At 39.5% G+C, this 16,911-nt stretch overlaps 1 protein-coding gene across 5 annotated transcripts in view; it reads left to right on the top strand.

Annotated features, from left to right (window-relative positions):
- Positions 1-16,911, top strand: part of NME8 (NME/NM23 family member 8) — a 50,594-nt gene that overhangs the window by 3,403 nt on the left and 30,280 nt on the right. For all 5 annotated transcript variants that reach the window (XM_072760028.1, XM_072760027.1, XM_072760029.1 and 2 more), the window contains 4 exons: positions 4,861-4,932; positions 8,802-8,918; positions 15,272-15,338; positions 16,214-16,287. In XM_072760028.1, coding sequence (XP_072616129.1) covers positions 4,861-4,932; positions 8,802-8,918; positions 15,272-15,338; positions 16,214-16,287 — 330 coding nt within the window. The remainder of the gene's footprint in view (positions 1-4,860; positions 4,933-8,801; positions 8,919-15,271; positions 15,339-16,213; positions 16,288-16,911) is intronic.

Raw genomic sequence — 16,911 nt, forward strand, 5'->3', positions numbered from 1 at the left:
AGATCAGTATTTTTGTATCCTTTGGGTAAATGCCTAGTAGTGAAATTGCTGGATTGTAGGGTAGTTCTAGTTTTAATTTTTCAGGAACCTCCGTACGGAGGGTTCCCCTTTCTCAACATCCTCGCCAACATCTGTCGCTTCCTAGTCCCAGCTGTTCTGACAAGTATGAGGTGATATCTCATTGTAGTTTTAATGTGTACTTCCCTGATGATGAGTGATGTTGAACATCTTTTCATGTGTCATTTATCTGCATGTCTTCTTTGGAAAAATGTCTATTCACGTCTTCTGTCCGTTTCTTAACAAGATTATATGTTTTTTGGGCGTTGAATTTGATAAATTCTTTGTAGATTTTGGATACTAACCCTTTATCAGATATGTGATTTGCAAATATCTTCTCCCATTCCGTAGGTTGCCTTTTAGTTTTGTTGATTATTTCCTTCACTATGCAGAAGCTTTTTATCTTGATGAAGTCATAATCATTTTTGCTTTCATTTCTCTTGCCTCTGGAGATGTATCTCATAGGAAGTTGCTACAGCCAATGACAATGAAGTTGCTGCCTGTGTTTTCCTCTAGGATTTTGATGGTTTCCTGTCTCACATTTAAATCTTTCATCCATTCTGAATTTATTTTTGTGTGTGGTGTAAGAAAGTGGTCCAGTTTCATTCTTCGGCATGTTGCTGGCCAGTTTTCCCAACACCATTTGTTGAAGAGATTGTCTTTTTTCCATCAGATATTCTTTCCTGTTTTGTTGAAGATTCGTTGCCCATATAGTTGTGAATCCATTTCTGGGTTCTCTATTCTGTTCCATTGACCCACGTGTCTGTTTTGTGCCAGTACCACACTGTCTTAATGTCTTCAGCTTTGCTTTTCTTTTTTCAAGATTGTTTTGGCTATTTGGGGTCTTCTATTGTGATTCCATACAATTTTTAGAATTGTTCTAGATCCATGAAAAATGCTGGTGGTATTTTGATAGAGATTGCTTTAAAAGTGTAGTGTGTAGTATAGACATTTTAATTTTTTGTTTATGGCTTTTATGATTTTGATAGGTCTTTATCCCTACTTTATTGAGCATTTTTATCAAGAATGGATGCTGTACTTTGTCAAATGCTTTTTCTGCATCTGTTGAGAGGATCATATGGTTCTTATCCTTTCTTTTATTAATATTAATATATCACATTGATTGATTTGTGAATATTGAACCAGGCCTGCAACCCAGGAATAAATCCCTTTATTCAAGGGTTCAATCAACCCCTTGATTGTGGTAAATGATTCTTTTAATGTGCTGTTAGATTCAGTTTGCTAGTATTTTGTTGAGAATATCCGCATACATGTTCATCAGGGATATTGGCCTCTAATCCCCCTTGCCTTTTAAAAGATTTTATTTATTTATCCATGAGAGACACACAGAGAGAGGCAAAGCCACAGGCAGAGGGAGAAGCAGGCTCCCTGTGGGGAACCAGATGCGGGACTCCATCCCAGGACCCCCGGGGTCACGCCCTGAGCCGAAGGTGGACGCTCAACCACTGAGCCATGCAGACGTCCCAAAATCTTTTTTTAGTGGAGTCTTTGTCTGGTTTTGGAATCAGGGTAATGCTGGCTTCAGAGAATGAGTTTGGAAGTTTTCATTTCTGTTTTTTGGAATGGTTTGAGAAGAATAGGTATGAACTCTTTATTTTTATTTTTATTTTTATTTTTTTGGTATGAACTCTTTAAATGTTTGGTAGAACTCCCCTGTGAAGACATCTGGACTTTTTTGTTTGTTAGGAGATTTTTGATTATTGATTCAATTTCTTTGCTAGTTATGGATCTGTTCAAATTTTCTATTTCTTCCTATTTCAGTTTTGTTAGTTTATATGTTTCTAGGAATTTATCCTTTTCTTCTAGATTGCCCAATTTGTTGGCATATACTTTTTCATGATATTCTTTTATGATTGTTTGTATTTCTATAGTGTAGGTTCTGATTTCTCCTCTCTCATTCATGATTTTATTTATTTGAGTCCTTTATTTTTTCTTTTTGATGAATTTGGCTAGGGGATTATCAACTTTATTAATTTTTTCAAAGAACCAGCTCCTGGTTTTGTTGATCTGTTCTACTGGTTTTTTGTTTCTATATTGTTTATTTCTGCTCTAATCTTTATTATTTTCCTTCTTCTGCTGACTTCAGGCTTCATTTGCTGTTCTTTTTTTTTTTTTGAAGATTTTATTTATTCATTCATGAAAGAGAGAATGAGAGAGAGAGAGAGAGAGAGAGAGAGAAAGAGAGACAGAGACACAGGCAGAGAGAGAAGCAGGCTCCATGCAGGGAGCCCAATGTGGGACTCCCAGGACTCCAGGACCATGCCCTGGGCCAAAGGCAGGTGCTAAACCGCTGAGCCACGCAGGGATCCCTGCTGTTCTTTTTCTAGCTCCTTCAGGTATAAGGTTAGACTGTGATTTGAGATTTTTCTTGCTTCTTGAGGTAGTCTATAGTCCTATATATTTCCTCTTATGACCTCTTTTGCTGCATCCCAAAGGTTTTGGACCATTGTGTTTTCATTTGCTTCCATGTGTTTTTTAAATTTCTTCCTGAATTTCCTGGTTAACCCATGTACTTTAACATCCATTTACTTGTGGTCTTTCCAAATTTTTTCTTGTAACTTCAAGTTTCATCGTGGTGGTCAGAAAATATGCATGCTATGATCTCTATCGTTCTGTACTTGTTGAGGGCTGATTTGTGACCTAGTATGTGATCTATTCTGGAGAATGTCCCATATGCACTTGAAAGGAATGTGCGTTCTGCTGCTTTAGGATGAAATGTTCTGACTACATCAGTGAAGTCCATCTGGTCCAGTGTGTCATTCAAAGCCATTGTTTCCTTGTTGATTTTCTGCTTAGATTATCTGTCCATTGATGTAAGTGGGGTGTTAAAGTGGCTACCATCGATTACTGCAATCTAGGCAGCCAGTGCTGGCACTGTGCTGTTTACTGATGTCAGGTTATGCTGAGGATAGGGGAGCCAGCCAGCTCCTTTATCCCTGCGGAGGGGAGTTCATGCTCACTGCTGTCAGGGAAGCCTTCCCAGAAGAGCGAATAATTTCCCCTCCTCAGGCATCCTAGGTATTTTTCAGATCATTGCTTACACAGTCTGGGTCCATCCGGTTGCTTGCCTGCCTGGACCAGCACAGTGCACTTTGGGCTCTATCCCATCCAGGCTGGCTGAATTTTAAAACTCCATACCTGGGGATCCCTGGGTGGCTCAGTGGTTGAGCCATCTGCCTTTGGCCCAGGGCGTGGTCCTGGAGTCCTGGGATCAAGTCCCACGTCGGACTCCCTGCATGGAGCCTGCTTCTTCCTCTGCCTGTCTCTCTCTCTCTCCCTCTCTCTCTCTTTCTCTCTCTCCCTCTGTCTGTCATGAATAAATAAATAAAATCTTAAAAAAAAAAAAAAACAAACTCCAAACCTTAGGGACCTGTTGTGATGGGAAATTGCTTTGGGTGAGGGTCTTGGCCACACTGGAATTGATACAAGTCTGACACTGAAGGAAAGGTGCACCAGGGTGCAGGAGCTGAGGGTTTGGGGCAAAGCCCAGAGAAGAGCCAGGGTCCATGTTAGCTGCCCTCAGCAAATGTCTCTGTACCTATGCTGATGGGTGGGGGACGGAAATAGTGTCTGCTGGCTCTTCTGTGTGTATGTTCTGGGAGAGGCAATACCACCATTTTTTCTTAAAGAGCTTACTTTCTCTCTCTCTGTCTTTTTTTTTTTTTTTAATTTTTAAAATTTATTTATTATAGTCACAGAGAGAGAGAGAGAGAGAGAGGCAGAGACACAGGCAGAGGGAGAAGCAGGCTCCATGCACCGGGAGCCTGACGTGGGATTCGATCCCAGGTCTCCAGGATCGCGCCCTGGGCCAAAGGCAGGCGCCAAACCGCTGCGCCACCCAGGGATCCCTCTCTCTGTCTTTTTAAAGATTTTACTTCTTTATTAATGAGACACACACACACACACACACACACACACACACACACATAGGCAGAGACACAGGCAGAGTGGAGAAGCAGGGTCCATGCAGGGAGCCTGATGTGGGACTCGATCCCGGATCTCCAGGATCAGGCCCTGGGCTGAAGGCGGCGCCAAACTGCTGAGCCACCCGGGCTGCCTAAGAGCTTACTTTCTCTTAAATAAAAATTTGGAGAAAGTAAGCTCCTTTTTAAGTATGGCCCCATGATGGATGCAGAGGAAAGTGACATGCAAAGGGGTATATGAAACATCATAATTCTGATCAAAAGAAGTGAAATGGGGGGTTCCTGGGTGTCTCAGTTGGTTAAATGTCTGACTCTTGATCTCAGATCAGGTCTTGATTTCAGGGTTGTGAGTTTAAGCCCCGTGTTGGGCTCCATGCTGGGTGTGGAACCTACTTAAAAAAAAAAAAAAAAAAAAGAAGAAGAAGAAGAAGTGAGATAGGCCCATAGGATGGTGGTACGATACTGAAAGGGACAATGGAGCCTGTGAGGGAAGGGCAGTAAAGTTTCGTGTGGAGTGGGAGAGGATTTGCAGCAGGAGGGAGCAAGACAGGATTCTTGGAGGAGGGATACTTGACCTGGCTTGGAAAGGAAGAGCAAGAGCAGGTAAGGAGGGAGTGACGTGCAAACTGGATGTAGGCGAGGTTAGCTGCAGGTTAGGTACCACAAAGGTGAGCGATGAGAAGTCAGACTGCGGCCAAATGATGCAATTTGATCCTTAGGACAACTATAACATATTCAGAAAATGCTGTAGTAAACATAATAAAAATTTTGTATGTCTGTGTTTTTTTAGCATTGTGTATCTCATGACTTGGATACAGTTTCCTTTATTATTATATGAAATGTTTATATTTTTTTTCAGGCAGAAGCTGACAACATTGTGACTTTACAGCCATTTAGAGATAAATGCGAACCTGTTTTTCTCTTTAGTGTTGTAAGTATAAGATTTATCAACTCAAATATATGATCAGATTCCAATTTACAGTTAAATAGCAAGTAGCATTGTAAAATTACAATGGAACTATTTTCTGATTATAGTTGCCTAATCTTTGCTTGTCTATTAATATTTTATAACCTGACCTCTAGGAGCATGTAGTGAGTTGGGGAGGTTAGACTACCACAAGCTGAGTTAATGGGGTGTGGGGTGGGAAACACAAATAAGATGGCATTTACCTTTCCAGAGGAAATAACCAGAGATTTGTTTGGGGAATTGTTATTTACAGGAGTGAAATATTGAAATTTCTTAGATATCCAGTAGCAGAGAATTGGTTCCAAGGATTCACGTGTACTACTATGAGGATACATCTGTCTGACCACTATTATGTAATAAATATGTTCTCTTATCTCTGTATGTACAAATGTGTAGAAAGAAGACAGGAAGCACATTCACCAACTTGTCAGTAGTAGCTTTTTATGTCTGGGAGAAGGATGCAATATTTAATTTTTTTTCTTGGTAGTTTCCTCCCAGCCCTGCATAGTTCATCCTTCAATGCTCACAATATTCCTTTGTGTTTTTAAATAAGATTTTATTTATTTATTTGAGAGAGAGTGAGCACGAACTGGGAGAAGGGCAGAGGGACAAGAGGACTCCTCACTGAGTGTGGAGCTCAATGCTGGGCTCCATCCCAGGATCCTGAGATGTTGACCTGAGCCAAAGTCAAAAGAGTTAGATGCTTAACCAACTGAGCCACCCAGGTTCCCTATAATGTTCAGAATATTCTTTTCCTAACCCAGGTCTCCAGTTTCCCGACATCTTGCAAACACTTTCACTGTGTGACATCTGGAATTGAGATAAGCAATCAGCATACTTTCTAAGATTTTTCATCATGGCTCTGAACCTCCACTCTATTTCCTTGACTTTCCGTAAATCTGTCTCCTTACTTAGGACACACTTCTTTGCAGCCCAGAGTGTGACCGTTTTATCAGATTACCTGTCTTGAGCCCAGGAATAGAGTTGATATTCCCTTTACTTCTTACTTCAATGACTTTCTTTCCCTTACTAATTAGAGGTCTTTTCCATGCCAACTTAGGTAATTGGCTAAAACCTCCTTCTCTCCCCCCACCTCACTCCTGTCATTTACTGATCTTCAAATCAGTTCTTCTCCATGACTGAGAACTTTGAGCCTGCAGCTCAAACCTGTTTCTATTTTATTTTATTTTTTTTTAATTTTTATTTATTTATGATAGTCACACAGAGAGAGAGAGAGGCAGAGACACAGGCAGAGGGAGAAGCAGGCTCCATGCACCGGGAGCCTGATGTGGGATTCGATCCCGGGTCTCCAGGATCGCGCCCTGGGCCAAAGGCAAGCGCCAAACCACTGCGCCACCCAGGGATCCCTCAAACCTGTTTCAAACCCCTGTCCTGCCATCCCTCTTGGGACTTCGGTATCCACATTGGCCATCCACCCACATCCTGGCCTCTCAATTCCTGACCTCTGCTGCTAATGACCTTTTCTCCAGTGCACCTCAGCCAGTTGCTGGTGCGGTCATGCCTCAGTGTTTGTTATCACTCATTCCTCCATAGCCATACTCATTCCTCTAAGAATCTCAGTCTGTGCCCACAAAACCCTCACCAAGTCATCACTTGTTTATACAGATATTCCCACAGGGGCTTTTTGTATTGCTTAGCACGGTTAACTGATAAGTTCATTCTAGCAAGTTTCAGCAGGAAGAGCTTTTTCAAAGACAGTCCCTTGAAAGTCCCCAGAATAGTTGTAAGGTCCCTTTTAGCAGGAAATGGGAACCAGAGTGTCAGTATTTATTTAAACCTTTCTCAACTGGATCCTTCTCATTGCCCTTTGAAGATAATTAAATTTTTCCAATGAAAAAATAATACTTTATTTGATGCCACACCCCTCTCCAGCTATCACCCATCTCTCTTCTTTAACTTACCACTAAATTTCTCAGAAGAGTTTGCATATTTATTTTTATTCAATTTTTTTTCACACTCCATTAATTTCTCAACCCATTCAATCTACCTTCTGTCTGATTATTCAAGCAGATTTGCTGTTGTTAGTGTATCCGATTGTTAACTATCTGGCCACTTTTAGGCTCATCATGCTGTACCTCTCAAATGTATTGAATGTGGTAGCCATGCTCTCCTTTTTTGAAACATGGGCTTCTTTTGGCTTTGTTACTTGGGTTTCCTTTTGCCTATGTAGATACTACTCCCCTCTCTCCTTTGCAGGTTTACATTTCTTTATCCAGCCATTAAATATTGATCTTATCATGCTGTATACCCTCCTTGGAAAATTTCCTCCATATACAGTTTGAGTTGTTACCACTCATATATCAAGAACTCAAGTTCAGCCATTTTCTATACTTTGAGCTCCATATTTGTGTATCCAAACAGTGCTTTGACTTCCCCTCCATGTTGTCTGAAGGACATCTCACAAGGGGCTGTTCGAATAGCAGACTCCCAATCCCAAGGAAATGTGGTCTTCTAAGTGTCACCTCATTGGGTGATTGACATCTTAATTTATCTACTTTGTTGACAGAAACAGAAAACTCAGCTTAGTGACATCACACCCAATCCATTCCTTGGACCTGTCAATTTCACCATTCAAGTCTCCTCACACTCATCTGTGTCTTTCCATTCTTTCCATGTCCATCACCAGTGCCTGACTGAGCAACCATCTCTCTCACCATCACCTCTAGAATAGCCCCTAATATGTATACAAACATCTTCTGCTCCCTTCTAACTCTTTCTAAACATGGTAGGTGAAATGATCTTTACAAATAACAGTTCAAATTGTGGTCACTGACTCTGCTTAAACATGCCTAAGGCCTCCCACTGCACTTAGGTTAAAGGAAGGTTGTGTTGTTCCATGATCCACAAGGCTCCGCAATGTCTGGCTCCTCACTGTTAGGCTTCATCTCATACTAAGCATCCCCTCACTTTCTTGGCTGGTCTTCTTATTTGCCACATCACCTTCTGGCTTCAGGACCTTTGCATCTCTACTCCTTTTGCCTAGAATGCTCTTTCTTCTCCATTTTGCCTAGTTATCTCTTACCCGTCATACATAAGTATTTTTTCAAGATTTCATTTATTTATTCATGAGAGACACACAGAGAGAGGCAGAGACATGGGAAGAGGGAGGAGAAGCAGGCTCCATGCAGAGAGCCCAATGTGGGATCCGATCCTGGGACTCTGGGATCACTCCCTGAGCTGAAGGCAGACACTCAAATGCTGAGCCACCCAGGGGTCCCCCATTATACATATTTTAACCCAAGAATCCCTTGCTGATATTGATAAACAACTTTGTTGATCTCTTTGACCAGGACAGATTCTTGTAGATGCTCCCAGTGCTTTGTACTTGGTGGTACTTGTCATGGTTGTTATATTACATATGTTTGCCTGTGGGCTTTTTTTTTTCCCCTCCTTTTTTATAATTTAATTAGACCACATACTGGGACTGTTGTTCCGTACCATCATGCCTGGTACTGTGCCAATAAACAGGTTTTTTGAAAATCTATGTTGAAAGATGAGCGAAAGGAGGCATAGTATGAAGAATAATTAGGGAAGGTAGTGTTGGGAGGCCTGTAAAGAATCACTGAACGTAATGCAGGAATGCCTTGCCTTTGGTTGTAGGACAGACAATGTGGAGATAAAACTCCAAGAGCTGGGTTTTTCGAATCAAGGCATACTTTCACATCATTAATACTTTATTTTAAAATAGCTAATTACAATAGCTAAAAAAGGATTGGGAGAGGGTGGGACAGAGTGGGGGTGACTTTGTTAAGTTGAATTTCGGACTTATCCTGAAAATGGAAGTTTCCTTCATGGTTTCCTTTCCTTTATAGAATGGCAAAATTATCGCAAGGATCAATGGTGCAAATGCACCACTTGTTAATAAAAAAATTACTAACTTGATAAATGAGGAGAAGAAAATTGCAGCAGGTGAAATGGTTCGCCCTCAGGTAATACTTTATTATTTTATTCTTAAAAAAATGCATTACATCTTTTCTGTTGCTTTCCTAAGGAATTTCCCCAAGCATCTTGGTGTATAAGTGGTACAGACTTTCCGGGAAGTGTTTTGGCAAGAGGAATCAAAAGCCTTAAAAAAATGCATGTATCCTTTGACTTAGCAATTACACTGCAATAATTTTCCCTACAAAGATAATAAGACAAATACAGAAAAGGGCATTTATAGCAGGGTTGTCTGTTATTAAAAATTTGGAATCCATTTAAATGTCGAGCAATGCCGAACAGGTTCCATAAAATGTCTGTAATTTTGGTCATAAATTATACAAATCCATACAGCAGGATATTATTTAGTATGTTCTAGCTCTGTACTTAACTGATATGGAAAGGAGACCAAGACTGGCTGACAAAAGGAAACAAGAGTACACTTTGGTGGAGTACTTAGAATAAGAGCCTGCGTGTGAAATGTATCATCTGTGTAATGTTAGATGAACTATTTAAAAATTGAGAAATAAACTACAAAGCATGTGGAGGTATGAACATAATAGCATAAGAAAGGAAGCCACAGAGGAAAGTGATCAGAAATACAGGCAGATAAAGAAGAGCTACCGGTGTTCATTGAAATGCACACGCAAGACCTCCCACACAAGCATATGCACAGGTGCACATGAGCACACGCAATACATCGACACACAATACATCCATGCGCATTAAACCAACAACAAGAACAACAAGCATGAATTTTAAAACGGTATGTAGAGGCCAGCCGAGAAATATTGAAAAATATAAATAAAGGGAAGTTCAAGCTTGTATTGAGCATTTGCTAATAAAAAAATATCAGTTTAAATCAGGAAAGGATAAAAACTTTGATAAACAGGCCTAGGAATATTGGGTTAACTATTTGTATAAGAAATTTGTATCCTCTTCTCATATTTTATATATAAATTTCAGGTGAATTAAAGAGCCGAATACAAAGAAACAAAGCATAAACGTATTAGAAGAAAATACTGGCAAACGTCTGTATTGTCATGAGTTGGGGAAGGCATTGTAAACATAACACGAAACAGAGATATCAAAAAAGGAAAAATTGATAGATTTATTTAAAAGTATGAAGTGCATCCTAAAACGTAAAAGGAAAGCTGCAATCTGGGAAAAATGCTTATACTCTGTGTCAACGTGCTAATATCCACAGCACACACAAAGTACTTTATGAGCATTAAGAAAAAAATGGACATTTTGATGGAAGATGGACAAATGACAGATATAGGGAATTTACGTTTATAATAGTGATTTTTCTCATCCAAAGATGTTTTTCTTTACTTTTCAAGTTTACTTATTTGTCAGGGAATCCTCCCCTTTCCCTTCTTTCTTTTTTTTTTTTTAATTTTTTTAAATTTTTATTTATTTATGATAGTCACAGAGAGAGAGAGAGAGGCAGAGACACAGGCAGAGGGAGAAGCAGGCTCCATGCACCGGGAGCCTGATGTGGGACTTGATCCTGGGTCTCCAGGATTGCACCCTGGGCCAAAGGCAGGCGCCAAACCGCTGCGCCACCCAGGGATCCCCTTTCCCTTCTTTCTATCTGTGTCTCTCACACCACCCCCCTACTTGTTGGTGAAAACTGTAATAACCAGGAATTATTGAGGAATTGCTCTTTGTTAAGACTTTCCAGCAGATATCTGCATTTAATTTTGATAAAAATCTTTTTCCTTCCTAGTTTTATTGATATATAACTGACAAATTAACATTGTATGAAGTGAAAGTGTATAACAACGATTTGATATCTGTACATATCATGAAATGATCACCTCACTAAGTTTAACATCTGTCACCTCCTGTAGTTACAATTTTTTTGTTGTGATGAGGACTTTCAAGGTCTACTCTCTTGGCAACTTTCAAGTATACCATACAGTAGTGTCACGTAGAGTCACCATGCTGTATATTGTACCCTCGGAACTTATTTATCTTATAACTGGTAGTTTGTGCCTTTTGGGCACCTTTATCCAATTTCCCCACTTCCCACCCTCCACCTCTGGTAACCACCATTCTGTTCTCTGTGTTTATAAGTTTAGTTTCTTTAGATTCAATGTATAAGTGAGATCATATAGTATTTGTCTTTCTCTGTCTGACTGATTTCATTTAATTATATTGCCCTCAATGTCCATCTATGTTGTCCTAAATGGTAGGATTTCTTTTTTTGTGTGTGAATAATATTCCATGGTGTGTGTGTGTATCAATCACATTGTCTTTATCCTTTCTTCCATTGATAGACATTTAGGTTGTCTGCATGTCTTGGCTATTGTGAATAGTGCAGTTAACATGGTCATGGACAAAACTTTTTTTTTTTTTTGAGAGAGAGAGAGGGAGCAGAGGGGGAGAGAGAGAGAAAGAGAGAGAGAGAGAGAGAGTGAGTCCCAGGCAGTCTCCATGCTCTGCAGCCTAGAGCCCAACACGGGTCTCTATCCCATGACCCTGAGATCATGAGCTGACCTGAAATCAAGAGCCAGATGCTCAACCAGTTGAGCACCCAGGTGCCCTTGCGTGTAACTTTCTGAGATAATGATTTCATAGTTGGTCATAATAGTCTCCTAAGATTCTTTGTATTCATGTAGTATTTTTAATAATGTTCCCTCTTGCATTTCTAATTTTATTGAGTCCTCTGTCATTTTTCTTGAGAGTCTAGCTAAATAATTGTCATTTTATTTTTTTAATGAAACTAGCTTTCAGTTTCATTGATTTTTCTATTGCCTAGGTAGTATCTATTTTATTTATTTCTCCTCTGATCTCTGTTATTGCCTTCATCTACTAATTTTGGCTTCATTGGTTCTCTTTTACTAGCTTATTAAAGTGAAAAGTTAGGATATAATTTGTGACCTTTTTTTCTTGATGTAGGCATTTATCATTATAAACTTCCCTTTTAGTTTTGGTATATTGTATTTCCATTTTCATTTGTCTCAGGTATTTTAAGATTTCTCTTTTGATTTCTTCTTTGACCCACTGGTTGTTTGGTAGCATGTTTAATCTTCACAGATTTGTGAATTTTTCAGTTTTCTTCTTGTAGTGGATTTCTTGGTTTCATGCTATTGTTGTGGGAAAAGATGCTTGATATGGCCTAACATATGATCTTTCCTGGAGCATGTTCCACATGCACTTGGGAAGAATGTGTATTCTACTGCTTTTAGATAGAATGTTTTGTAAATGTTAAGTCCATCTGGCCTAACATATAGTTTAAGTCGTGTTTTCATACTGATTTTCTGTATGGATGGTTTATTCAAACATAGATGGTTGCACTGAACCCACCAACACTGTCTCTCCTGGCCGCCATAGTCAGGCCATCCAGGGATGTGTCCTTTGGGAGCAGCCACAAAATCCAGGGTGGGGTATGAGATGTGCTCAAGCCATCTTCACGTGGACATCCACCACCTGGAGTAGGAAAGTGCAGAGATGGCACCTGCCAACCTCCCTGGTCTCTGGAGAGCACTGCAGTCAACCCCTAGATCCGTGTTAATTTGGGAGCTTGACTCACAGGCTGCCACTTTTAAGAGTTTCAAGTAGGCTTCTTCCAGAGAAAAACTGGGCATGTCCATGAGCTGCCTGTGCTCTGAGCACTGATAGGATAGCCACAGCCAGTCCTTACCAGCCTGGTAGGAACTGTTGGTTTCCTCTAGCCTCTGCTGGCTTTCAGAGCTAGGGATTTGGGGGACCTGCTGGCTTTCAGAGCTAGGGACTTGGGGGATCTTTCTCTCAATTGGAAGTCTTAAAATTTGGCATATTATATGTTTTTTTTGGCACGAGTCCTCAAGGACATGCTAGCTGTTCCCTCCCAATTGTGTGTTCTGATGGTGGGGGTGAAGTTTATGGTCAAGTTGTATCTTAAAACCCTCCTACTCTCCTACGCATTTCAATATAGGTGTTTTTTTTTTTTTTCCTCATTTGCCTGACATGTAGTTGAAAGGCATGCCTGACATGCCTTTCTCTGGATTTCTTTCAGAGAAAACTTTTTTGTATAGAGCTGTAGATTTGATGTGTTTACGGGAGGAGGTAAGTTCAGGAGCCTTTTATGTTGCCATCTTGAATGGGAGCCTCAAGAAATCTTATGAGATAGTTACAAATGGTAAGACAGCACTTAAAAGCATGAAGTCGTTTCTGCAGAAGCAGCTAGCTAGCCAGTGTTGAAACCAGAATTGTTTGATGTCAGACAGAATGACGTCTAAACACAGTCTTTTTTTTTTTTTAAGATTTTATTTATTTATTTATTCATTCATGAGAGACACACAGAGAGAGAGAGGGGCAGAGACACAGGCAGAGGGAGAAGCAGGCTCCATGCATGGAGCCCGATGCGGGACTCGATCCTGGGTCTCCAGGATCATACCCTGGGCCGAAGGCGGCGCTAGACCACTGAGCACCTGGGCTGCCCATTAACACATAGTCTTAATTGCTATATTCTATGTGCCTTTCTCTATGTGTGCTCTATTCTGTGGTTATATTGTTGTCGGTCTGATTGTTCTTACAGAATGATATCCTGTTTTAATTAATAAAAGTGTGAATGTACAAAATGTGTTAATATGTTTATAGTCTACCATTTTGTTGAATGCTTCTATTATTTAGCTTTCTTATCTATTTGCCTGGTCTAGCACAGTCCTGTATTATGATTAAAAAAAAAAGGTTATGTTGTGAGTCACATACATAATTTAAAATATTCTACCAGTCACATCAAAAAACAACAAAGAGGAAAAAGGTGAAATTATTATTTTTGTCTTTTCAAAAAAATTTAAAAAGATTTTATTTATTTATTCACGAGAGACACAGACTGAGAGAGGCAGAGACACAGGCAGAAGGAGAAGCAGGCTCCATGCAGGAAACCTAATATGGGACTCGATCCGGGGACTCCAGAATCATGCCCTGAGCCAAAGGCAGGCACTAAACTGCTGAGCCACCCAGGGATATCCCCTCTTTTCAAATTTTTATTTAAATTCTAGTTAGCTAGCATATAGTGTAATATTGGTTTCAAGAGTAGAATTCAGTGATTCATCACTTACATACAACACCCAGTGCTCATCACAAGTACCCTCCTTAATGCCCACACCCCATCTAGCGCATCCCTCACCCATCACCCTCCATCATCCCTCAGTTGTTCTCTATTGTTAAGAGTCTTTTATGGTTTCTTTTCCTCTTTTTTAGAAAAAAGTGAAAAAAATTAAATCCTATATGTTAAAAAGATTCTCATTTAAATATGTGCTCAATATAAAAAATAAGGTATTCCCCATCATTTTTTCATACTAAATCTTTAGAATGTGCTATGTAGCTATCACAGCACATCTTCATTTGGACTAACTTCATTTTCAAGAGCTGGAAATGGCCTTATGTGGTTAGTGGCTGCCCTATTGGCTGGCACATGTCCAGCAAATATAAAGTCAGATCAATTTGAAGTTATAGCTGGTATAATTATCTTATTCTTGATTATAATAAGAATGAGAGCTTCCTGGATAGTCATTTCCATACATTCTGGGATCTTTTCTTTGAGACTCTGAAATTATGCATTCTCTTGCCAAGAAAATGTATATATGCAAATATATAAACCTTTCAGATAGTTAAAAAAAGAAGCTTTTTAAGGGCTTCTCAAAAAATTAAGGAACCCTCATCCCCATCCTTCCTAGTATTTTACTCTAAAGTAGAAAATTGGTTATTGTTTTGAGCAAGATGATTTTTTAGAAGTTAAGAAGGTATTTTTCTGTTTTTAGTTTACTAAGATCTTGAAACTCATCAAATGTCCTTTTGATCTTTAACATAATTATGTATCTCTTGCTCACTTTTTCTTTCTTTCTTTCTTTCTTTCTTTCTTTCTTTCTTTCTATCTATTTATTTGAGAGAGAGAGAGAGCAAGCAGGGGAAGAGCAAAGGAGAGGGAGAGAGAGAATCTCAAGCAGACTCTCACTGAGCATGGAGCCTGATGCAGGTCTCTATGCTGTTGACCCTGAGATCATGACCTGAGCCCAAACCGAGAGTTGGATGCTCAACTCACTGAGCCACTGAGGTGTCCCTAATTTATTGCTTTCTTACTTATTAATTTCTGCTTCTTTCTTATTTTATTCCTTGTACCCTTCTTAAGTTTTAAGGTTTTTAACCATTTCCCATATGTATTATTTCTGATATTCTTCCCACCTCAATCATTCTAAAGATTCCTCTTTTTATTTCAGTAGGAAGACAGGAAAAAGGAGTATTAGATAAATGTAGGCAGATTCCCACTTTACCCTCTATCCTTTGGATTGTAAGTATTTATTAGAAACATTTCTAAAAACCTTTCCTGTCATATTAAGACATAACTTCGATTTGCATTTCTCTTACACAGTATCGTGAAATTGTGTTTGTAGACTCAGATGTGGAAGATGCTGGGGAAGTACAATATGAAAGTGCTGGTGAGTAAATTTCCTTCAGAGTAATGGCAAGGAATTTGTGTACATGGATGTTAATTATAGCACCTACATGTAAGAGCAAAAAGGCAGTGGTGACCTCAACGTTACTGGTAAGGGCCCAGTAGGATAATATTAGACTTAGTTGTTAACAAGAAAACTTTTTTGCTCCCCTTGCCTTTCCTTTGGTCTCTGTGGGCACAACCCTTAGAGGTTACTCGGGCCCAGAGGCTCCTATCCCCTATGACTCCCTAGACAGCAGCCTCCTCTTATTTTATCCTTTATCATCTTCCAGAACCTTGTGAAAGTAATTTCTTCTTCCATGACCCACGGGCCAGTTTACTTTACAGTTAACAGTTTCCCTCCTGGATTGTCTGTACAGGTGTGTGAGTGTGCATTCACGCTTTGGAGGGAGCAGAGACCAACAGTGTGCTCAGTGAGCTATTGTGCACTAAAAGCTCATCATGAGAATGTGTGGATAAATGTGGATAAATCTCTAGATGATAAAATTCATCAGTCTGTAATGTTTGCTTGCATCGAAACTCCACTGATCAGTGATACTGATCAAGGATGTGATTTTAATGCATGTGAATTATATTAAAATAACTAGTGCCACCTAACAGGTTTTCTCATTTTTATTTATTTATTTATTTTTGTCTGTGGACCACCAATTCTTGTGAATATTTCTCCTACAAGCACATATAGGAACTGCACTTTGATTCTAAGTAGAAACTCCTTGGTAGTTGGAATGTCATAATAAGAACAAAGCTTTCAATGGACAAAAATTCACTAAACATTAATAATTTACATTTATTATTGGCAAATCCTTCATTATCTAGACTTTGTACCAGGAAAATGAAATTCTCCTATTTTTTTCCTAGAACAACTATACATTATTGTTATTATCAAACCTGATGCTGTGATGACTAGAAAATCTCTAGAGATTAAAAAAAAAGTAAGTGATATTTCCCAAAAATACTTTAAACTAATTGCAACGTAACAACTTCTAAACTGTCAATTTGGAGACAAGCTTATCATTTAGAGTGAAATAGAACATAACAAATTTCTGGTGCTAGGTACCTCCGAAGGCTTTGAATGTTTTGTCTTAACAAAGGTTAGATCTACTCAAGCATCTTTTTTTTTTTTTTTAATATTTTATTTATTTATTCATGAGAAACACACGGAGAGAGAGGCAGAGACATAGGTAGAGGGAGAAGCAGGCTCATGCAGGGAGCCCGATGTGGGACTTGATCTTGGGACTCTGGGATCACATCTAAGCCAAAGGCAGATGCTCAACCACTGTGGCACTCAGGCATCCCTCAAGCATCTTTATTTTATTTTAAAGATTTTATGCATTTATTCATGAGAGACACAGAGAGGCAGAGACACAGGAAGAGGGAGGAGAAGCAGGCTCCATGCAGGGAGCCCGATGCGGGATTTGATCCCAGGACCCCAGGATCACGTTCTGGGCCAAAGGCAGATGCTTAACCGTTGAACCACCCAGGCATCCCTCAAACATCTTTATTTAAAGAACTTTGCTCTACCAGCATCCAATATAAATAGTGATAAAAATTACATT

The sequence above is a fragment of the Vulpes vulpes genome, chromosome 5 (genome assembly GCF_048418805.1).
Source record: "Vulpes vulpes isolate BD-2025 chromosome 5, VulVul3, whole genome shotgun sequence".
NCBI classification, from domain to species: domain Eukaryota; kingdom Metazoa; phylum Chordata; class Mammalia; order Carnivora; family Canidae; genus Vulpes; species Vulpes vulpes.